Source organism: Lepidothrix coronata, unplaced genomic scaffold (assembly GCF_001604755.1).
Source record: "Lepidothrix coronata isolate B3197 unplaced genomic scaffold, Lepidothrix_coronata-1.0 Scaffold0, whole genome shotgun sequence".
Taxonomy (NCBI): domain Eukaryota; kingdom Metazoa; phylum Chordata; class Aves; order Passeriformes; family Pipridae; genus Lepidothrix; species Lepidothrix coronata.
This window is the reverse complement of record NW_016690180.1, coordinates 3,584,522-3,609,365: the sequence shown is the minus strand read 5'-3', so window position 1 is coordinate 3,609,365 and position 24,844 is coordinate 3,584,522. Positions and strand designations below refer to the sequence as shown.

The following is a 24,844-nucleotide window of genomic DNA, read 5'->3' as shown; positions in this document are numbered from 1 at the left end:
TCCAAGCAGGGAAGAGCAGTAGAGGAATCATAGCAGGAATGCTGTAGTGCAGATATGTTAGTTCAAGTAGAGTTTGCAACTTGCACAGGTTTTTTTTCCTGTTTGCTAATCATCAGAAAATACAAACTACTATTGTAATAGGAGACTTTTAAAAATAAAGAAACCACAATTTAACTACCTAAATGAGCCATACCTCAAGATAATTAGATGCTGAGAATATCCACAGAGTTTAGGTAACCTTAGGAACTCATGTATGATTTAAAAAAAAAGTTCAGGACTAAGTTCACTTAAACATTTTTTACTTGTTTTCTATCATTTTATAATTAACCTTATTAGGAGAAATGGTTGTACTAGTTTACAGATGTAGTATTGCCTAAGAAAATCCATGTACAGAGCACCATCTAGTGCGGGATATCACTAACATAAAAGCCTTTCAGCTCATATGTCACTTGTCTGGGTTTAGCTAATTTAATACGAACTATTGTGTTGCATAAAGTACCTGCCCAGGAGCTCCCATGGCAATATAATTTTGCAATTACATGACAGACCATCAATTGAAAATTATTTGTGATCTTTTGCAAGGAAAACAAAACTGGATGTACTGAAAATCATGTAATCATTTATGAGAGCCGTATACCTTTAAGAGGAATCTGCTTATCTTCCTGCCCATACTGTTGGTGATATAGTCATTAAATAATTCAATCCAATCTGTTTTTAATCTAGGTTGGACACTGAGTCTCACAATAGATTTAGTGACCCAACAGCCATTTTAGGTGCCTTAAGACCACAGTTTAGCTGCTTGGAGCCTTTGCTCAGCCTCTGCAGAACCTCAGAGCTACCGAGGCTCCCTAAGCCAGGCAGTCACAGGTATGCAAGGCACAACTAACAGGTCATTAATCGAACTGCCATTAAGACAGGAAGAAAAAAAGAAAGAAGCTTGGATTCTGTAGGAGAGACAGGTAAAAGGAACTTATACACAGATATTTATGACCTGTTGAGGAAGGACAGAAAAAAGTGAGCTACTTTGTTTCAAAGGCCATATTTTGGTTCTTCTGCAAGCCAACATATGAATTTGGCCCCAAGATTGTTTATTCAGTGTTTGTATATCAACATTTTGTTTCTGATGCAATCTATTTACCACTAGGATGGGATTAAGAGGAACTGTTTTAATTAACTGAAGATGTAGCAATGGCAAGCTGGATTTTGTCCTGCACTAAACAAACATTGAGATGGCCCTCAGATTCCCGGAAAAGAAGATTTTTGGATGAACACTGTGTATTCAACAAAAAAACAAGTGAGCATCAAACAGCCACTATCACTAAAGTTTCATTCTTTTTGAAGAAGCACTTTACCTAACAAAATTTATAACTTCTCTCTCTGCACGTACCTTGCATATGGATTTTAGCTGAATGCTTGAAACCTTCCTGATTTCCCAATTCTCAGACCCTCTCTGAGCAAAGAGCAAGCATATGCTCATATTAATTTAAAAGTACTTCCTGGTTTTGAATAGCTCCATTTTTGCTTTGTAAGTTGACCACTTAATAGACAAATAATTAAAAAAAAAAGACAAATAAGTGGAAATTTTTCAAAATTTAGATACAAAATACTTCCCTGGATACTCTTTCTGCTCTTTCTACCTCTGTTACAACTGCCAAAGAGAACCTACTACTGAAGGGAAAGCTGCATTTTCATTCTTTTGAGCTAATGAAGAGTGAACTATAGGAACGTGACAGTAATGTTCACAGATCTGGCAAGCTGTGGTTCAAATCCCCTTTCTGGGTAACCATTTCACTAATAGCAAGGAGAAGTAGCTTTGACAGAACAAAATGTTATACCTACAAAAGGAGTTCAAGAATTGGTGTCATGAATAACAGTTTGGGGAATGGTAGGGAGGGGTAGACTCTAGCTAAACAGTGGAGCTGAAGAGAAAACAGTAGGAAAACAGTAGGCCAAACTGCAGTATCTCAGCTCTGCCAATGCGTTCTAGATATTCTAGGGAAAAAAAATGCTGTAACTTATAAGGCTCTTTTATTGCTTATTTAATTCACCTAGGATTGTGGTTTCCCTTCTTTTAATCTCCAATATGTTTAGCAAATGCAAGAAAACAGAAATAGAAATACAATACAAGAGTATTTCCTTTGAACAAATACTACAAAAAAAAATGTTTCTGATTACATGGTGCTGGTAGCTATCATTATGTTCATTATTAAATCATGACTGATAAAACATTTTCCTTGTTATCTTATTCTTCTTCTGTTGGGTTATATGATTTGTATCAAATAGTATGTATAAATTTTCAGCTATTTGGGAGTTATGTTGTTCTGTCTAACACCTGAACAAATAAACTGGACTTTGTTATGCTGTCTTGTAAGAATAAAGACTACTTTAGAACATGTTTGTACCTGTTGAGGAAATAAATTAATATGAACAGGCAAGCCTGGCAGAAAAAGGAATTCTCTTCCCAGCTTGTGTCTTGTCTGGTAGCTATTAAAACTTCCCTTTTGAAAATAAATGTTTTGTTTATTTAAGAGCAATTATATGACCATTTTGAATTACAACACTTTCACATGCTTTTCATGTGGCCAGAAAGATTTATTGCACAAAGAAAGGCCATAGAAAGATGGTGGAAATTAGCTACAATATTTGTATGTTGCTAACAGTATGCTAGATGCTTCCTTGTTCTGAAGAATATTCAGTCCAAATAAACATATAAATGCATTATAAGATGTTCAAAGAAAGATTTGATTCTCCTTCATTTTACGATTTCCAGTATAGAAAGGTAGTGAAATTTTACATCATCAGAATATGTCAAAAGCACCCTAACTCAGCTGAAAGATTTCATTAGTGTTCTAATAAATAAAGAGGATGGATTTATTCTGGAGTACATAAAAAAAATTACTGTAGATTTTATGAGAACAATCTGTACCTGTTGAGGGTCTTCTTTGTGTGTGCTAGAGATCCAACTTTGCTGTACATAAATCCTCCATGTCATTTATTTAGGTGGAATATGATCTGGCTTGATGCTCTCCAGATTCATGAGTTAATATTTCCATTTTCTTGTGAAAAACTAAACGGATTTTTATACATTTTCTAAATAATGGCATTCCGGTTTTTTCCAAATAATTAAATGTTTCTCAGAGTAGCAAAAGAATGTGAAAATCACTATGGGAGATTCTATACTTATAACATCTTTTCTAGCTACTCCAAAACTTCCATTACCTTATTAATAACTCATACCTACGGACATACTCATAGTTACATAGGAATCAATTTTAAGTGCTATAATAAAATTGGATAAAAATACTTTACCAGATTTTCTGTTCTAATGTTGAATCTCTCTCTCCCTCTCTCTCACCATGCACACACCCACATAGGGAGGCATGCCTTCCTGTCAGATACAGGATTTAATTTGGTGTAACTAACGAAACAAAGTTCAAAATGAGCAGTTGTAGAGCTGTTTACTGGTCCTCTCATGCAGGGATAGAGGCTAGAAGTCTCTAGCACATTATCTGTTGACACATAAAGAAAAAGACTGGATTATCTAGAATACCTGCTACTAACAGAAAAGGCAGAGACCTCAAAAACTCTATACTGCCAAATTTTATCAGCACAATTTTTACATTATAGCATGCTTTTTAGCTGCCTGAATGCTCTTTTTTTGCTACTTAATTCCTTTTTTTTTGTTTAGATGTAATCTGATTTATCTTATTAAGTCAGATTTTTTCATACGAACCTCTCTTTTTTTCTCTCCAGTTGTTCTGAACATCCTTCTTCCCTTATTCCATGCAAATCTTTCAAGGGTTCTTTACAAACTTTTGTTTTGGGAGGATGAATATGGAAGGAAAAATGGCTATGCAGATAGTTACCATTCAACTGACCTGTATTCTGATTAATGTAGTTATAAACTGACTGACATATTGCCAAAAGTTAGTTTCAATTATGTTAAGCGTGACTGAAAGTGGCTGCCACATTCAAAAACTGTATTTGGACAGAGGGGGAGAGAGTGGCAGTACAACCACAAAAGCAAAATTATTTTAAGAAAGCAAGCTTAGATCCTTTTTGTTTTTTGGAAATCGTCACTTGCATCTGCCCAGCAGAATTGGATTACATTTCATCAGAGAGCTTTCCTATTTTCCTATCTTCTCCATGGCAGCAAGCACTAATCAGCAACTCTTGTTATTGCTGGCTGTTGGAGTCTATTGTAGTACTAGGCACAAAAGCCAGGGTTAGGCAGAGTCTCTCATTATTTTTCTTGTAAAAGAAAAATGTGGATCTGCAGCTTTGAGAAGGAGGAAAGCCCAGAGAGCCTAGACAAGTACATAGGAAAAGGAGAAGCAGAACCACTTTGATGTGACTGAACGGGACATTCAAATTTAGAGAGTTGTGGAGTCTAACAGATAAAAAAAAGAAAGTAGATATTTATAGTGTCAAGCACTAAGAACCTCTAAAATGACACTTCTCTCTACATGTTCATTGTGTTCAAAGCTTAGCTCACATTAACATTAGTTGCAGCTTTTGTTAAACTCCACATGTCAATATATTAAAGTCCTTTATTTTTTTTATTAAAAAAAAGGCATAATGTTACCAAGAAGATGAAAAGCATAATTACTGACCATCTAGAAATGTTAGATTGAAATGATGTGACCAGCCCTAGGAATGCTTCAGCAACAACAGACAATCCACTTCTCTATGCTGGATTCAATTGATTCTAGCCTGGTAGCATCCCTTCTCTTTCTTCAGTTTCCTGCCTCATTCCTTATACCTTTTTGTGTATGCTATGTACACAACACATGCAACAAATACGCTAGAGGAATTTACAGGAAATTCACTTCTAAAGTCTTGAACCATTCCAAAGCAAGTATGTTTCATCCACTGAGCAAACCTTATGCTTCTATTTGAATAGGTTTTTTACTGCAGTAAGTACAATTAATTTTCATTTTTGGGTCAACACCATAACAATAATGTTGGTTTTTAAAGGTGAAAGGATTTGTAGTTACTGTAAAGCAAAAAATTCTCCATCTTGATGAAGATGTCCTTATTCCTAGATGAATGCTTGCCATTTTTAAAAAAAACCTGTACACATATTAGCATTAGTATTGTATCTAAAGATTCATAGGCCAGACTGTCTTCTCACATCTCATAAAACTACTAGTTGCAGAGGAATTATTGCAAATTTATATATGCATAGATGAGAAGCAAAAATCGGCCTATCTGTTTTAATTTGGAATAATTTCCTAAAAGATTAACTAGGTGAATCGTCTTAATAAAATACTTAAACAATATTTAGTTCAAAATCTGCTGGTCTGACCTTCATGACAACGGATTTTAGGGAGTACCACCACCCATGCCAGGAGTACCAAACAATCCCGTTGTCTGTTTTGGCAGTGTAGGGACCTCTGTAGTACAAACCGTTCAGGTTGGCAGAGTGACACCTGGTGGGAAAGTAAGGGGAAAAAACAATGAGGCTTTGCCAAAAAGTTTCAGGAATGTGTCATTTCTGTGCTAGTCAAAAATTTTGCCATGTTTGTCAAACAGCTGAGTTTGACAGTTGCACGAATTTGCATTTGTGGACTTCTGTGAGCCTAAACAAGAGTGGTTTAATTAGGGCACAACTGCAAGTGTTCTTCACTTCCTTAAAACAAAAGTTCTGCTTGTTCCTTTCACTCGTTTTCTGACATTACTAGCTCTTGGAGTTTTTCCTGCGAATCTGCTTCAGTGGAGAATTATTCCAGAGTTGTTCAGGCCATGGATGACAGCAGAGCATACACCAAGAAAAACTCTGGGAAATAAATCCTATTCTGGTTTTTGTTGTTCCAGAGTAGCTCCCCTCAAGTTTTCCTGTTACACCACATGGTGTTTTGTATGCCAAAACCTGAATACCACTATCAGTTTGTCTATTCACCTGTGGACTTCTATTTACAAATAGATGAAATCTGAACGCTAATTAAAAATATGTATACCAACTCACTGGATCATTGGAATTGGCATTTTATTTGACTATACAAAGTACATTTTTTTGGTTCTTTAACAGGCTGAGGCAGCAATGCTGTTACAGTTTATTAAATACAGTGGTTGAAACGAACAAAGAAAAAATCCTAGCAAACCCTCAAAGGCTTGAATAAGAACTGGCACAAGCTTGATACTGATTTGGTTTCTACAAGAAAGAAATTTAGATCTCTATGGAGAGCAAACTGACTGTTCCTTCTGCAGCACGTTGTGATGGATCAGCTTGGTTTATCTGCCAATTCAGTATTTCATTATTAGTGCTGTTAATATTTAGCTGTCAAACACCATGATGGATTCCAAAAGCAGACTTCAGATAATACACAAACAGAAAACATTCCAAATTAACCTTATGAATATTATTACTGGCAAATCTTAGTCTTTTTGGCATTGCTTACACTTCATTAACAAAGTTTTTGAGAAATAAAAACTGCCATAAAAGCCCTGTGGGAAAATTCTCATCTATATATGCTTTTTTATTGCTTAAAATTTTGAAGCTCAATTTTGATAATGTGTTAGTTGAAAGCTTATAATTTGTGGACATCAAAAGTGGCTTTGTTTTTGAGAATGACAAACTTGTATCAGAAGTGACATAATCTTTCTAACCATACAAATTCTGCAATGAGCAGGCATTCTGTCTACTTTGAATCAAAACACAGAATTCATTAGAAGAATCATAAGCAAGCAAACCATAATTTGTCAACAGCAACATGAGCCAGTGAAAAGCCTTAATTAGTGCTAGGAAGCACTAATGGCCAAAATATACAGTATTCACTAACCAACTGGATGCTGCCTGAAGTAACTGGACATACTAAATTAACAACTGCCATGTGATTATTGATATGATATTGTGAAGCAACATTCATTATTCACAAGTCAATAAATACCTTAAAGTTAGCCTATGTTTCTCCTTTCTTTCCCATAGGTTAATTTTAAAGTAAGAAACTACCATAGTTTCAAAAGTACAGTCAACTCTGAACTACCCATGGACATTTTATCTGAGTTACATATTAATGATATGACAGATGCAGAGAAATGGAGTTTGTTCCCTGAAGAACTTTTTGAATTCTGTCTGGGTTTACTGACTCCTCTAAGGCCCCACATGAATGTAGCTATGCTGTCTCTGGGATGATTGGTGAGCCAGGCAGCTTGAGTTAGTGAGATCTATGGCCCCAAGTTATTGCCTGACAGATCCACTATTATCATCCATGCATGGTGTAACTAAAACTGTGAGTGCTGGGGGGAGATAAGATCATGCCCAACTAGAACTGTTAGCTCTCCTTTCAGTAGTTATGAACCCACTGACCTTTGCAGCACCCTAGATGCAGGAAATCTTATGACCTGGGTGTAGTACTGGCTCTGTGGATTTGCATTCAAGATGAAAATCTCTCCTAGAGCTTTGCTTACAAAAGGATGCAGATGAGCCATTTTTCTGCAGAAGTTCAGGATAACAAATTCTGAGTTGGAGCAAAACTGGTAACTTTAGATCTGAGCTACTTTCGTGAAGCCTCACTTGTGTCCTGTCCCTTGGTTTTCATATTATCTGGGCTTTTCTGTATTTCATTAGTCCAGATAGCATAGACTTGGCTATAAACAATTCCTTCATAGCTGGGAGCTCCTATATAAACCAGCCAAGAGCACTAATTCCTTCTATGTTTGCTAATCTGTGCATGACAAATACGTGTTTCTGAGTGCTTTCCTTTCTCTACCAGTACTGTTCTTTTGAATAGGATTTCATGATACTTCTTCTAGTATTTTGCAGTTTTCAGTTTTATGTTAGGCTTAACATAAAAAAGTTAATAGCAAGGCAGTGAAATAAAACTATTATTAACTCATATTCATTATCCAGATAGACTGTCACTTTAAGAGCATTAACTACACAGCCATAATAGGAACTAGCCTAGTAGGAGTCAGCTATCTTTAGTAGTTGTGTAGTACCAGCTACAAGGTATAAATAACTGTCAAGTTCTGCTGTACAGCTTCTTTTGCAAAGGGGTCATTCTTTTGTCCAAATCAATCCAATATTAAAAAAAAAGTTTTTTAAAAATAAAAAATTGTATGCAGTGGTCTGATATCAGTTTAATGCTACTTGAGGTCTAAATATTCCTTTAAATCGTCAAAAGTTCTGATTTCATTTGAAAAGAATCTCCAGCATGGTTGTCTTTCCTTTTATATCTTAGCTTTCCTGAGAAATCAAAAAAAACCCCTTGTCTACATGTGGCTTTTTGCCATAGGTCTCAAACACTCTACTGGCACACTATCCATGCAAATATATTAAACTGTATTAAAATAAGTAGTCAATTGTGAAACATTTAGTTAACAGCTACATCATATCAGCTAAGGTGGTCACAGAGACTACTTATGGAATCAGAATTTGGAAAATGAGGAGTTAACAGAAACAAATGATGACACAACAGAAACAATGGAGTTGATCCAGCTTGGCAGTTCTTGCCAAGTGAACTGAGATCACAGTGAGAGAGTAGTATGCTTCCCTGAGCTGTATTTTAAACCTATTACACAGTGAGATTGCATAGTTTCTCTTCATGGCTATATTTATCCAATTAATTATGTGAAAGAACATAGCTGATCTGTACAGACTGTGCTAAGGCTACCCATTTTTAATTTTTGAATTGGTCTTCTGCATGTAAGTAGAGTTTTAAAATTCTTTCACTGAACCCTATTTAAAAAAATCTTTGTCTCAGTCCATCCATACTTACTGACAGAAATTGAATGGACACATTACCATCTTCGTATAGAAGGAATAACAAGAGTGAGATGCTGTGAACTGAGGTGAAAAAAATGAGTCTTGATAACCTGGCACTAGTTTAGCTCGTCAGATATTTTTCAGCACTGCCACATCTGGTCTAGTGCAATGCAGGAAAAACGCAAGAATGAAGCACAACAGGGATACATCTGCAGACTCTACATGACCTGCTTGTGTAAAAACTAGTTACCTTAAAGAGGCAGAATTATCTCCTCCTTACTGCCTGATAACAAAGATGACCTACTGCAAATACCATTGTCACAGAGACCTGTGCAGTAGGTGCTGTCCCTTCTACAGTGAGTCTCAGTCTTACCAGCACTGAGATCTCTGGTAGGAGACAGGGCCACATTGCAAATAAATAAACAATGTCAATCCTATCTTCTACTATATGTTATTATTGTCTGAGTATGCATGAAGCAGAATAGTTGACAGTAACTGTATAAAATCAAAGTACCTGTTAAACCACCAGCCAGCCTTTTCCTCTTCAGCACAGTTACCTTCATAGTTGTCATTATCCCTGTCTCTAGTACTGAATTTCATTCCTCGATGATCAGCCCACCATTTTACTTCAGGATGAAATCCACCAGTAAGGGAATCACCAGCTGTACCAGAGTATTCACCACAGCTCATCTCATAAGAATGCTAATGAAAAATGTGAAGAAAGGAAAAAAAATTAAATTCCAATATGTTTTTGGCCCTTAGCATATCAGAGAGTGAAACCACAAAGAGGAAAATAATCTGATCAATTTGCTACTATTTTTATGCTAAGAAATATCATGCCACTTAAATACTGTGTACTAGATAATGAAGTGCTGTAAAGATGCTTACCATGGGTAAAATTTGTCATTAACTTTATGTATAAATGACATAATAAAAAACAATATTAAGGCGAGTTTGCGGTATACATTACAAATCAAAACATTATGTACCATTACTGTTGGTAGTGTCAACAAAAGTAGAAAAACTGCTTTTATCTATGGCTGCTAAATCAAATGATACATGTATTTTACAGAAAGTGTAAAATTAATGTATCAGGGTAAACTACTATTATTGCATCCTTGAAAATTATAAGCATGTATAAGAAAGAAAATATAATAAGGCTCTACACAAACCTTCATGAAAATTAGGGAACGTGTATGTTTATTGTTGATCTACGGAATCCACATTTTTATTAAAATCTTCAGTAATTTAATATTTTATTACCTCCTCTCCTGCAACTCTGAACCTTGCATATTGTGCAAAACGCCGTTCTCCTTCAAAATCAGTTAGATCAATTCTTAAAGTATAATTCCCTTGAAAAATAACAACAAAAATTATTTTAGTTAAACTAGCTTCTCTCACTACTTTTCAGAACTATTATAGTAGAAAATTAAAATATGTTTTTATAATGAACTTCTATCACCACAGCATATTTCATGGGTTTTTGTCTTCTTTCTTTATTCATTGTCTTTATTCACCTGAGTCAGCTTAGAAAAATTTTAGAATTATTCCAGTACAGATTTTCAAATGTAGAAAATTAAAAATCTAATGAAAAAGGCCTTGCAGACTTTATATTTCAGTAAGGTATTTGAGGTGGAAATAAAAAGATAGTGAGAAACAATCAATAAACATTCTCCTAAGAAAATTAGATTTTTATACTCTGAAAATAAGAGTTATACTATGATCACATCATGGTGGCACTGATTCCCATATGATTTAGCTGACTAAGCCAATGGGTAAGTTTTGTATATGCATCATTCTACAACAAAGCCAAAGTTAGCTTAGATTGAGTGACTTTTAGAAAGATGGGAATAGCTTTCTACACCTGGTCTGATCAACAGGACTGGCCTAGAATTACCTTCATGTAATAGCCCACACAGCCACATAAAGCCCTGACTAAATGAACAGGTACAGCATACTACCTGACTGGACTGGTAGTGATGCTGACTGCAAAACAGATAGAGAGAATTCTTTCCTGTCTAGTGTGTCCTGTTTCATGGAAGCTCTCTGCATGCCACTGGCCCAATGACAGTTTTGAACCTTTTGTTAGAAAACATATATTCTGGTGTGTTTTGTTCTGAAACTTGGAGAAGTCCATGCAGACTAACAAGAGAACTCAGGATTTATGCTAACAAAATGGGTAACAAAAAATGGCTCAGAAAGAGCAAAGAAACAGAAACTATAAGAAGACTATTGTTATAATACAAATCTTACCTTGATTAGTCAAATAATGAAGATTTTTATTTCCAAGCCAATATTCACCATTTTTCAAAACAAAATTTCCAAAGCCTTCTTCATAGTCAGCCCAGACTCTGAAAAGAGTATAAATCATTAATTTATCAAAAAAGCAAGTTTGTTTGGATGTTTATTATACAGTTATAGATCACAGAATAATGCAAACTGGAAGGAACCTTGAGAGGCAATCTAGCCCAATGTCACGCTCCAGGCAGAGTCAGCCATGAGATCAGACCAGGTTACTCAGAGTTTGTCCAGAAACTTCCAGAGATGGAGACTGCACATTCTCTTTGGATAACCTGCTGACTGTTCTCACAGTGAAACAGTTTCTCCTTACATCCAATCTGAACCTCTCTTGTTTCAGTTTAACAGCTCAGTCCAATCTCTGGTATAGCACAATTTATCTGATGTGAAGACATTTTTCCTGGTTAAATCTAAGGAATCATGTAGGTGTCTCACAGGCATTGTTTCTTTATTATCTGTGATTTGATTAAGGTGTGAAACTCCTGCAGCTGGATATATAAATTTGTAACTTGAGGTATTAGCTAGCCATTTCTAGCTTTGAGTTATTAACAGATTCTAAACATTTTTGAACTCAATACTGGTGCATAGTTGCAAGAATTAATGTGTATACATTTCCCTGCCTACAGTGGCTCTGAAACTCTTAGTGGTTTTGGTTTCATGACATGTTCTAATGGGAACAGAAATATCATATGTTTCCTGTATCAGAAGCAACCTCCTTCAGCAATGGATGAAAGGCTATGGACAGGCAACCATAAGGAAGAGAAGCCCCTGCGACTTTAGCAGCTGCTAGTCTCTGGCAAGGGAAAAGAATAGGTGGTGTGTGGTGGTAATAACTGCAAAATGCTACAGATTGCTTCTGTAGCTTGTCTGACCATATTTTGTAAAATAGAAGTTTTCTTGGCTCACAAATGGCTTGTTTTTGTGGTTCACAGGGCCAAAGTTTTCACTTCTGGACATTTCCCAAAAAATGTGTGAGTCTTGGCAAAGACAAGGAGGTTAGTTGTCCACAAATCAAGTTCTCAACCATTTTATTTTTCCTGGAGGCATTTTGTCATGAGCTACAAATTACTTTTGTGGTGTGTTTCTTTCATACTTGCTTGCTGATGGCATTTTGGTTCAAGCAGATTGCTTGCATTTTTACATTTTTAGATGTTTACTGTTTGCAAAAGACAAGGTAGTCCTTTACTTGTCATTGAGTCCTTGCTCCAACAATTGTTAATGCATTTGACATTGAAGTGTCCTCATGTAAAATGCACAAGTTGTCAGAAAAAGGCCAGCAGAGATGTCTCATAGAAAACAGCCAGAGCCAGAAGGGGTATCTCACCTGGAGGCTGTCCCACAGAATAACCATTCCCCCCTTTTATCTGGGATAACAACCTATTAATATACTTCTAGAATTCTGATTTAACTTTCCTCCATCTGGTTTAATGATTCTCCACTTAGTTTCCAATTTTAATGACCAAGTCTAGTACCTACCTATCAAAATTCTGGCTGCCATCAGATCGTCTCTGAAAAACAGTCCAACCACCTCCTTCAGACATGTCACAGAAGGCAAGGAACTCAGTAGGACTCTGGATAGGTTTCATCTTATAAAATCCACTTTGCTTATGGCCATCATTGTAGATTTCTGCGCAATCTGTTCACAAAGCATTGATTGGACACAACTTTTTTAGTTTTGTACTTAATGGCAAAATCAGAAGTCAATAGAGATAATCAAGTCATGTCATGTAGAAGTCACATATGAATGAGACTAATAAAAAAATATATTTGCAAACACATTTCATTGACTTTTGGGCATTTTCTTGCATTTGTGTTGCTTTATGAGCATAAAGGAATATTTATTGTTGTAATTATTTTGACATTTCATCAAAGGAATATTTTTTCCACCATAAAATATTATAATTTTTGTTTTCATTTGCCTAGCAAAATAATTCCTCCATTTTAAGTGGTGTCACTTCTAATTTACAGTGTATGATCCACATTAGAATCCTGCTTCCAGCATAAAATAAACATGTACATCTATGTCCAGAAAGTTCACAGCAGAACTGCCAAAAACAAGAGTATGAGTCTCCAGTGTTAGAAAACAGAAACAATTGCTGGGCCTGATTCTCTTGTCCTTTCAACCAAACAGATGCAAAAATATATACAATACTACTCCCAAAAAGTGCAGTGTATGGTTAAAATGATAGCACTGCAACTTGATACCAGTTACAGTCTGGCCTGCATTGCTGTTGATGAATATTATTTACAACAATCACAAAATCCAGAGCTCATGGAAATATTGCAGCAATGTAATTGTATAATTTTATATTTTTTCCTCTAGGAATTAAGAAATGAAAGGAATTCTTTGTTTATATGTAATCTACCATTAAACAGTCATACAGGAAAGACGTATGATTTTCAGCATTTCTGCTTTTCCTGGCTAAGGTAGAGCTGATTAACTTTATGGCATTCTCTGAAACATTTATGAATATGTTGGCTGAACTTCCAGGCCTTGTTGGAATTTTCTGAACTATTATATTTCTTGTCAGTGAAAGTGTCAGCGAAGATTAGACACAGAAAATAAACACTTTATACTGAAAACAAATAGCTATGCCAGGATTTGAATAAATTCTAATAGAAAACATGATTTAAATAACAGCTAAGTTGTCTTTCTAGCAAATGTTTGATTGGCTTACATGAAAATAGCTTTTCTTATCCATTAATTTCTTGTGCAAAACACAAGCATATTTTAATGTTTAGCAGTTGTATATAGTGTGGAATTTCTCCCTCACTATCTAACTCAAATTATCCAGCTCTCTTGATATTAAAATGCTACAGCAGTTTAAGTGAAATAATGCAGTATGAACAGGAAAAAGCATTTCCCAAGCTATAAATAAAGTGAAGAACTAATGGGGAAAAAAATCATCAGAAATGGGAACAAGTTACATCTGTTATTTAGAGTAATGTTTTCAGAAAATAAACTGAGGCATGTGCTAAGAAAATGCAAATGCCTTTCAGAGAAATGTAGGTTTAATAATCTTTTCCAGTAGCAAATGAGTCAGCCATGATAATATTTTTAAAAAAGTATTCCAGGATGCTGAGTACATAAATAAATATATAGCTAAAATTTAAAATCAGACTTACAACTGCTTTTAATTTAATTTTAATGGTGCTTTGTTATATTTGATGCCTTGTTATATGTTGTGATTTCTTCCAGCAGCACAAACACTAGAAGTATATTCAAACAAGGCTTTTAAAAATAATAGCAGTTTAGGCTTTCTAGAACTGGAAAATAAGAAATGAACACCATCCAGGAATCGATTGTAATTTCAATCCAACTGTTGTTTTGGATAGTGTTTTATTATTTTAAGAGTTTGGCCTCACTGCAGCTGTTACAAGACAACACTTAGCTTTGTAGAGGGAGCAGATCACCACCACAATGCTGGTGAGAATATAAAAACAACTTTAAACCAGTATTTTAGAAGCTGTGATGTCATGAGCTGAATCTAACTCAGTCAAAATGGGGCCACATACAGAATATTATTAAAGTGAGATGGAGGTGTCATTATGCCAGGCTTATGTGTGTAAATATGTATGTCTCAGGAACTTTACAGATTGGAAGAGCCGGTGTGTGCTTGTAACCCAGGAGACCATTTGAATGTGTGAATGTGAACTGACCCTGTGGGTTAGAACTTTTTGAGATTAGTCAAAGAACAGTGTTTAGCAATCTGTAACTTCTGATTAACATTTTGTAAATGTCTGTTATTTACTTTTTTCCCGTTTTATGGCTGATATTTATGCTTAACTTATTGTTCACTGATTGTTTTTTAATTATGCACTATTAATAAATCAATGAACTATTTCAATCCTGATTTGATTTATACCATCTGGCATTAACAATCTTTCCCTGCCTAGAAGGTCTAGGTAAAAGCTGAACACTGTGTTTTAAACAATTATTCTATGATGAGCTTTTAAAACAATAAGTCAATGGGCCCAATTGTGCTAAAGCTTCTGTGTATCAGTACTCATGGAAATGAAAAGAATAGCTTCATTTCTAACCTGAATACTGCCTTTTTCCTCCCAAGTCAATGACACTGTTTTCATCTCCTCTGTCACTGTACTGAATCTCTTTCTTCTCTAAAAGCTGCATAATTTTTAACTGCTGCTGTTTCACACGATGCTCCAGAAGCCTCACCTGGCCCTGAAGTTGTATCTGCTCTTGAAAACATTTCTGTAAATCCTAAAGAGGAAAACATATCTTATTGTAAAATCAACAAATTTTTGTGAAATTTAACATGTGACACAAAAAGCCAACCAAAAAACCCCCACAAATAAAATTTAACTTGAATAAAACATTTTGATCACAATTTCCTACAGACACTATATTGACTTCCACCTCATGTGTTACCCCTGTTTAAAATTATTTCATTTATTACGGAGTGTAATATATGAAATATATATTAAGAACACATACCTGTTTTGCAAAGAGACCTTCTCTTTAGTGCTTATAACTACCAGCTCGCACTGCAAACATGCAGAGGGGACTTTAGGTAAAAACACTATATTACAGATTCTATCATAAGGATGGCTTATTCTCTATCACCTGCCATCCACAGAGATTTGCTATCCAGTGAAGCCTGCTACTGACATCGTGATGGTTCTAGAATCTTAAAGAAATGCAACCCATACTGCTTATGATAAAAACCTTAACATTGCAAACATAAATATTGTAAAGTTTTAAGATAATTTTTGGCATGCTAAAATAAATAGTCCCTAAGAAGCTGTGAATATGCATGAAAAATTAAAGTTAAAACTTAATATTGCGAGAAATGTGGCAATTCTGATAAGGTGATACCTTGCACTCATTTCACCCTGGTGCAAATGCAGATAAATGACAAGAGAGCTGGAATAGCTTTTCCAAATTCTGACATGCTGACTCTATGCAGAGCAATAAATAATTGGTTTTAGATTAAAGACTATGGCAAAATTGCAAAAGTGAGCTGAACCTGATCTGGGGAGCTTAAATTAAAACAATCGCTAGACTTTTAAATAGATATTAAATAAATTTTATTTCAAGGGGAGGGGGAAAGTCTTTGGAAATGTGACCTAAGTAACACTGTCTACAATTTTATATGAGCAGAGTTTAGTAGCTATGGTGCTTGCACAGGAGCACAACTAGTCCTGTAAAAGCAAAATCAAAGGACAAACTTTTGGAAATCGCGGAATCACAGAATCGACCAGGTTGGAAAAGACCTCCAAGATCATCAAGTCCGATTCTTGATCCAACACCGCTGTGGTTACTAGACCATGGCACTAAGTGCCACATCCAGTCTCACCTTAAAAACCTCCAGGGACAGTGAATCCACCACCTCCCTGGGCAGCCCATTCCAATGCTTGATTGCTTTCTCTGTAAAATTTTTTTCCTAATATCCAACCTAAACTTCCCCTGGCAGAGCTTAAGATCGTGCCCTCTTGTCCTACTGCTGGTTGCCTGGGAGAAGAGACTGACACCTACCTGGCTACAACCTCCTTTCAGATAGTTGTAGAATGTGATGAAGTCTCCCCTGAGCCTCCTCTTCTCCAGGCTAAACAACCCCAGCTCCCTCAGCCTCTCCTCACAGGAGGACATGGAAGATCAAATCTGACATAAAAGATCAAATCTGCAGTAGTTCTACATTGGTATAACCTCATTCATAGGGAACACTATTTACATGTAGACCTGTAACATTTGGCATGCATGTGGAAGAACTGGTATCTTAGAACGTTGCCTTATCACATTGAACTGTGGAGAGGTCTGAACTAGCACACTGATGCACCTCCAGTGGCATCTGCATACTATCACTCGCATCAGGCTCAGGCTTCACCTATTGTCCATAAACACTCCCAACAAAATGTTCTGTTTGTTTGCAATATCTAGTTACACTGAAAAAATCGATCATCAGACTTTGCAGAAAAATCATAAATATTGGCCTCAAATGTAAGTATTATTGAAGTGTATCAGATACTTGCTTTGATTAATTCTTAACTGCAATCTAATACACATGGGGAATGGGGAATATATATATATGTGTGTGGCATAACTAGGCAGTTTGTCAAAGGTTCAGCTGCCTCTCTGTGTTTGGGCTGCCCACGTCGGGCTTCCTGGACAGCAGGTGTGTCTGCAGAGCTGAGCCCTTCTGGTTGGGGTCGGCTGAGGAATCACAACAGTGCTTGACCGCAAGGGGACACTGTAAGGCCAGTGGCATGTTTACCGAACACCTTTTAAAGGAATAAACAAAGCAGCCAATGACCTGATATCCTGAGAGTCCTATCTGGTTTAAGAATACTCCCTTGAAAATCTTTCTCAGTGGTTAATAGCTATACGAGATGCCTAGCATATCCTCCTTTTCTGCTAGCAGGAAATGAGAGAAGGCGATAAAATATAGGGACATACAGAGACAAACTTGCCACAGTGGCTTGGAGGGATATTATTTGACCATATGCACTGGTTAATGTGGGACATGCAGCATATTACGAAGAAAAGATGCACTATTTATTATGCAGTCTTTTCAGGGTATCTGCAGCTACATCCAAACCTTTCAATGAATTTTCAATGGAAATTAATTCAATGGGAGATTTAGAAGAGGCTTCCTTGACAAGTCTCTGCAAAAATCTAGTCCTGTGTGCATACGTAAAATTATAGAGAACTAGAGAGCTTTAGATGAGAGAGAAAGAGATGCATAGGTGAGTTGAGAAAGAGTGAATAAATAAAAAAATATATTGAAAAAATATTTCCAGGCTCACCCTGATGAGCTAATGTTAACAATAGAAGTAAAGCTATAAAAAAATTCCCATGTTCCCAGTCAGACCAAATATTAATTCTAATAATATTCAGTTAAGAGTGATAAAGAGGCCATCATGCCACACTTACCAGTTTTAGTGCAGTGTTTGTTTATTGAGAAGGTTAGCCTGTATCAGTCTTAACTCAGTACACACAACCTTGGAGAAACCAGTAAAATACAATAGGAAAGACCTGGAAATGGTGGCCCTGGTTTCCAAGACCTTGTAATTTCATAGCAAGGCTTCAGGCGGGTTGCCTCTTTGACATATGGCAAGATCTGGGCCACCAAGAGCTACTTTCCCTTCTGGAGAGAGCAAGAGACTGTGAATTTGAGAAGAGGCAGCTACAGGTAACTAAATGTGTTTCTTTTGGGTATTGTAGAAATTCATCTATCAGTTCCCTTATTCATACTGCTAAAAACTATTCTCCAAATGTAATTATGTATTACAAGTATAGAACTTCTCAAAAAATATTATCATACCTTAGGAAAACTTGATATCTAAATTTTGTATGACACTACTTTATATATCACTATAAAAGGTCCTTTCCTTTGAACCAAATTAAACACAAGTCTGCAACAGGCTTCATCTAAATATTATTCTTAAATGTGCATTTAAATGGATCTTTTTTATTGTTTACCTAAAAAATTGTGAATTAATATATCTACATTACACATAGCAATTTCCTGATTAAAAAGGATTTAAGCTCACAGTGCCTAGGAAGTGGCAACCCAGAAATGACTAGCCATACTGAATAACTACACCATAAGAACAAAATGATTACGCAGAAATCAAGTTTTGAAAGTAACCTTCATGTGAAAAGTACTGGTATCTGACACTTTGCTTTCTCTCCCTGACTTCAGCCTCCTCATGGGTGTCTCTCTCTGTCAACTCCAGACAAATCCCATTATACTTTGCTGCTGGACAGCAAAACCACAGGTCTCGTGCTTGGAATTCCACACCTAATTTTTCCTGTGGGACAATCACAGGGTAGCTGTGTAACCTCAAGGTGGATCAATGTGGCTTTTAGATCTGCAGGTTATCAAACTGTTCTTTTTATGTTCTATTACACTTTTTTTTCAGAGGATAACTCTTTTAAAATCACAGGAGTTAAACTAGTGCACAGCTAGAGTAACACAAAAGCACAATGTAACTTAGGGTTATAAGTCAACAGCTATAACACGTTGCTATTCCTTTTGTTAGATATGGACCAAAGTTAAACTATTACAATATTGAAATACTCAACAAAATGTGAATTTCTTTGTGACTGTCTCCAGTGGACAGTGTTGCCCACTGCTAGAAACCAGACTGAACACAATCTGTTCTGCCTGTTTCAGTGAAGCAACTGTTTGCACTACACATTGAGAAGCAATTATCTAACAACTGCTGACAGCTCTTGGGCACATGGTCCCGTGTTTAACCAGCTGCTGTAATTAATGTGCCTTCATTTCCATTATTGTGTGGATTATTTAGCAGCTAGTGACCTTCCATTAAAATTAATGCTACAAATTAGACTCAGAATACTTTATGAAAGCTATAAAAATACAAAGGTTTTACTTGGGGTGTTATTTCCTATATTTTTAGAATATAAACTAGCTCTAAAATATCTCTCTACTGAGATTAGTGTTTTAATGAGATTAAAATGTGAAAACATAGGTAAATTTCAGAATGTTCCCGGTTTTTACTCACAAGATCAGCTAAAGCCCACAACATTCCAAATGAAAAATAATTTTAAAAAAAAGTAAATGCATTTAACTGGAAAACCTTTTTTTCTCAGTAGGGTTCTGTAAAAATTATATTTTTCTCCACTGAGCAGAAGTGATTACAGAGGAGTTGCTTTTTATTCTGTCTTTATTTATTTATTCTGTCTCTATAAAGCCACTTGTCTGAACAAAAGTTTTCCATAAGGTAATGTAAGCTACAAACAATGATGCTTATCTAGTTGTACATTCAGCAACCACTTCTACCTAGGCAATTATGAATCAACAGTATAATCTCTTTAGGTCTTTTTAGGACCTGAATATCAAACTAGGAAGGACAGCCAAGACAGGCAGTGCAGGGTTGGTGAGGTTGGAGGGATTTTAAACAGCAGAGTAAGTGTGATTTTGTTAGGCTTTTTGTTGGAGAGGCAGAATATATAGCAGAAGGGTTTGGGAGCTAGAAGTGAGTTTTGATCATTGATTCTGAGTGTGAATTATAATCCAATTACATGGGAACAAGTAAGAATACGAAGCTATGGATCTTGTTTGAGAAAAAATTGCGTGGCAAGTGGACAAGGTAGAAAAGGACAGAAACATTTTTCCTCCCAAGTGTCAATGACCAGAAACACTACTGCTGCAGTCACTGCTTTAGGAGTTCCTGGGTTTTGCCTTTCTGTAAGTATGCTGCTCAAAACCAAAGGTGTTATTCTGAGTTAGCATTACCCCTGAATGGTAGCGTAACCACTTTGTGTGCCTTCTGTACAACGTGCCTCAATGCACCATATGATACCTTTTTTAGCAAAGGTACATCACCTCCTGTTTCACATCAGATCCAGTCACAAACTGACTCGATTTCTTTCTTCACTGGCCATTGCCTAGTGATTTATCTTCCGTTGTATATTTACGCGTTTGTTTCCTCTTTCCTTATTGGAAACTTGTCCCCACTGAACATCATTTGAGGTTATTTCCCCATTCTTTCATTTTTGCTATGAATTGTAATATTTTCCATCAAAGGTTCTGCCATCCCATGTAGATGAGATGCATTGTGAGTGCTGTGGAGGACAAGGTATGCAATATTTAGAAGAAACTCTGTAGACAAATATAATTACTGGAACTTACAGAGCTGCCAATGGCGTCCATCAAGCTAGCTGCAAGGACAAAATCAATCATTATCAAAATCTTCATTTTGGAAGCTGTGAAGTAGAGGAACAAATGAAACAGTAGTTAACTTAAACATTGAAATTAATATTTACACTTGACATCTTAAATTTTATTCAGAAGAGTGTATTTAACCTATAATTCCTTTCTTTCAAATTGTAAATATAATGTATATGTAGGCTTCATTACAAATATCTAAAATAGTCTGATAAAATATGACTCCAAAATCCAGTAAAACTAGAATTTATCCTTTTAGGTCACTTTGTATCAGAGCTCTCCATGTATTTTAGAACAGCTATTCAAGATTCATACTCACATACTTTATTTTCCAGACAAAAGCAAAAAATGTTTTAAAATGAGCTGAAAAGCAGGTCAATATTCTTTGTTGGTCCTTTAAATTTGTGAGAAAGCTCTCTGTTATAAACTATTAATTAAAATCTGAATTCAGCTAGTTGTCCTTGAACTAAAGATTTGTGCAACTTTTGTGTGCCAGGAGAAGATCAAGATAATTCTACTGCTGTAGAGTAATTTGGGGGGAAAATGCATAATAGTTATCAACTTTTATTCTAATGGTTGCAAGGATGATATCTTTCAACTGATAGGTATGGATATTTTGTACTGTATGACCCACAGCATTTTAAACCCCCTTGTTTCATATGAAAATTATTTTAAATGCTAAAACAACCACCATTGTATCTCACTGCCTTGCAAACATTAGCTGATAGAACTTCACAATTTTTTTGTAAGGTAGATGTGTGCTTTTCAGCTCACAGATGAGAAACCAAGGCCTCCAATTACTATAATATTTACATGGATATTCTGAATTAATTACTTATACTGATGGAAGCTATCAACCGAGGAATGTTTCTTTTTCCTTTTAACTACAAATATTTTATTTTAGTATAGGCTAACACCTATTTAAATCAGAATATGTGCCCGCTCTGCTTTTTCTGCTTATCAAACTGAATCAGCTAATTACATAGAATCATAGAGTCTTTAAAGAAAAGACCTCCAAGATCATCGAGTTCAAGCATTAACTTAACACTGACAGGTCCCCCTCTAAGCCACGTCCCTAAGCACCTCATCTACATGTTTTTTGAATGCTTCCAGGGACAGTAACACATTAAAACATTTGTGGTTAGACAAAGTGTAAGTCCTATAACAGAGAGTAATGATTCAATGCCAGCATGGGCTTATTGAAACACCAACTTCACGAAAATTTTCACTCATGTTTCTAGAGGAATTAATATAAACATGAGTGGAACTTTGGCAGACTGCTTTTTAATGTACAAAGATAAGCAAAAGTATGTTTCTAAATCTGTGTAAAATTGGACAAGTCCAACTTTTATTTTCACCAATCTCTGAAAACCTCATGCAAGACTACAAATTACAGCCAAATTTCAGATTTCAACATCTACCTATAAAATACTTAGGATGTTTTTTAAAATTACAGTTATTTAAGTAAGCAGCATCGGTTTGTTTTGTTTTAGTTTTTTTACATCTGAGATTTGCTGGTTTGAAAGCATCATATTTGAAAACATAGAGTTGTGAGGCCCAAGTGTATCTGTTTGAAACTCTTATACCATGTCTTGCACAGAACTGGTGAAGACACAAAGTGTTTAGGGTACTGTGTAACCATTGACCCATGCTGCAAACAGCTCAGAAGTCCTTTTAAGCATTTTGGACATATACAACATCGACCATTAAGCTGCAAAGCTCTATACTAAGCTGATTTTTTAGTTTTCAAAGAAATCCATTAAAAATTACCTATAGAGTGTTTCTTGAGTAAAAAGTGCGAACTAAAAATCTTAGGCTGTTATTTCTATTCCATAAAATTTCTGAATTTAAAGCTGTAAATTGTTCTTCATGCTAACCAAATAAATGTTATATCATTTGAATTAGAAACTTTACCAGAATTCAATGCAACAAGTTCTGATACTTTTTGAAGTGGTAAAGCCTATGAATTACAGGATTAAAAATGGGGGCCAGTGTCTGTGTGTGTGAGGAATCTGCAAGAATTGCCTGTCAATGAATTCTGTTATTTAAATTAGAGAGGTTTCTGCCATGAGTATTGATCCTGTAGCCATTCACAATATGAGCTCACTACGATCGTAAGACAATTAAGAGTCTTTTAAAGGGGGAACAGATGAGAGCTCCATTTGGCAGATGTTTCAGTCAGAAACAGGGAAGATTGAAAGAGAAAGGACACAGGGTAAAAATACCAGAGTGGGTCTATAATAGGGTTGGGGAGACCAAAATCTGTGTGCCGTTCTCCTCCAAAAATGGGAGAAGGTCAAAAAGACTAGGAAGAGACCTGAAATCTCAGGCTCTGAGAGGAAAAGGGTAACCTAACTGTTTCTCTGCTTCTGTCACTGACCATCAGGGAGACCCAGACAAGGCAGAGGACAGTCAGCAGTGCTGATCCTGGACCTTGCACCTTTGAGCCAGTTTTTCAGCAGGTATAAACTCCTGTAGTTTGTCTGATCTCCCAGTTGCAGTGACATGAGATTTGCTGAGTGGTCAATCCTACAGTGACAAGGAGGTGGTAAATAGAGTCAAGCCCCATACATTTTCAAAGTGCTTTGCATACACTACCCAAATCAAGAGGTTCAGTCATGGAATTAATGTGGGTAACAGTTTACTTAGTTTTCCACATTTCTAAAAAATGTTTCAGTAAAGGTTGTATTAGTAACAAATCTCTGAAAGTGCATGTCCATGCTCTTTGGTAATATGTAAAGCTACAGTTCTGTTCAATGGAAGCTTAACATCTTCCTCTAGGAAGAGTCCTTTGAAAGTCGGTTTCTTAAACTGATTTCTTCATTTATTTAAATATTTACCTTGGTTTACAGCTATTTGCTGAGAAACATTAACACATAATGCAATAAAAAGCATTCACTGAAAAAACCTTCAAAAAAATTACAGATCTTAATCCAAGTCACAGATGAACTGAGAGAGTTAATAAGTGTTGAGAGACTTTCAAGACTTTTGTTATAACACCTGTGTTGATTTAACAAAAAGAAAAAAAAATTGTGCAGGGGATATCCCTTTCCACGAAAATCTTAATCTCAGACAGTAGACGTGTGGATTATTTATCATACATCATGATAGAATGAGAAAAATCTGGTGTAATATTTTCAAGTTGAAAACATAAGCCCTTAGTGGTTAGCTGAAAGAAAAAAAATCACCTTCTGTTTTAATAAAATGAAGTTTAAGGGCAACTCTTTTGAAATTTTGAAATATTTTCCATGAGGTTACTCATTTACTATGCAGAGATTACACCTGGAATGTGCATTTGCACAGCTGTGCAGAAATTTTTATTCAAAGCTATGGAATAAAAATTCTAGAAAGATATCTTTTTACTTGTCCATGCCTGGGCTTTCTTTACAGGCTATGCAGCTAATCAATCCTATGTTCAAATTTCCCCTAAATTTGATGGTTTTTTCCAAGTCTTTCAATAACAATCTATTAAATAGATTTGATGATGATAAAGAAGTTCTGTGCTATAAAAATTCTGAACCGTCAGCATGTTGTTTTGTTTTTGAACTGTGGAGACGTCAAACTAGATGGAATACAGATGCCTGTTTCTGTTAGCACAGTGTCAATAAGAATCATATTACTAATAAATACAATAAGAGACAATCTGCCAAAAGGATAGATAATGACTGGAAAGATTTTTGTTTTGCTTTCTTAAAATTCAAACTGGTTTTAATGATTAAACTCATGCACAAATTTGGGTTTTTCAAATTAGGTGGTGTTACAAAAGTTACCATGTTTTCCTCATCTGAAAAATGGACAATAATTCATGATTTGATTTACTTTTAGGTTTTAAAAGCAGCCTTGTCCATACAGCCATATACTAATATAAATTTAGAAACTACAGATTTGAATATTGGTTTTATTAACTATCTAGAAATGCAGGAAAATAGCTAGGTCCCCGTAAAATATTCATACATCATTAACGACATTGCACCAGTTATATGGCCTTCAAAAACATTATTTTTAAACCATAACTATAGAAATAAGCCAAAATTCCTCCTTCTTCCCTCACAGGTACCTTATATGTTTACCTTTAACTTCTGGACAGAACTCAAAGTTGTTAAATCTTCTTCGGCTGATGCAAAGAATTCCAGAGCCCTTCCCAAGCTGCGATTGTTTTTGCTATTAAATTCTGTAGAGTTGA

General features: G+C 35.7%; 1 protein-coding gene and 1 long non-coding RNA gene across 2 annotated transcripts in view; one reads left to right on the top strand and one right to left on the bottom strand.

The window, feature by feature from the left end:
• Positions 1 to 24,811, top strand: part of LOC108496638 — a 31,740-nt gene extending 6,929 nt beyond the window's left edge. The window contains exons 2-3 of the long non-coding RNA XR_001874542.1: positions 1,145 to 1,294; positions 24,715 to 24,811. This is a non-coding gene — a long non-coding RNA (uncharacterized LOC108496638). The remainder of the gene's footprint in view (positions 1 to 1,144; positions 1,295 to 24,714) is intronic.
• FGL1 (fibrinogen like 1) lies at positions 4,565 to 24,844 on the bottom strand. Its single transcript, XM_017813162.1, has 8 exons — positions 24,732 to 24,844; positions 20,626 to 20,699; positions 15,047 to 15,227; positions 12,482 to 12,641; positions 10,961 to 11,058; positions 9,971 to 10,059; positions 9,222 to 9,409; positions 4,565 to 5,432 (listed from the first exon to the last, which is right to left on the bottom strand). The coding sequence occupies exons 2-8, from the start codon at positions 20,689 to 20,691 to the stop codon at positions 5,273 to 5,275; spliced, it is 942 nt and encodes a 313-aa protein (XP_017668651.1). The 5' UTR covers positions 20,692 to 20,699; positions 24,732 to 24,844; the 3' UTR covers positions 4,565 to 5,272.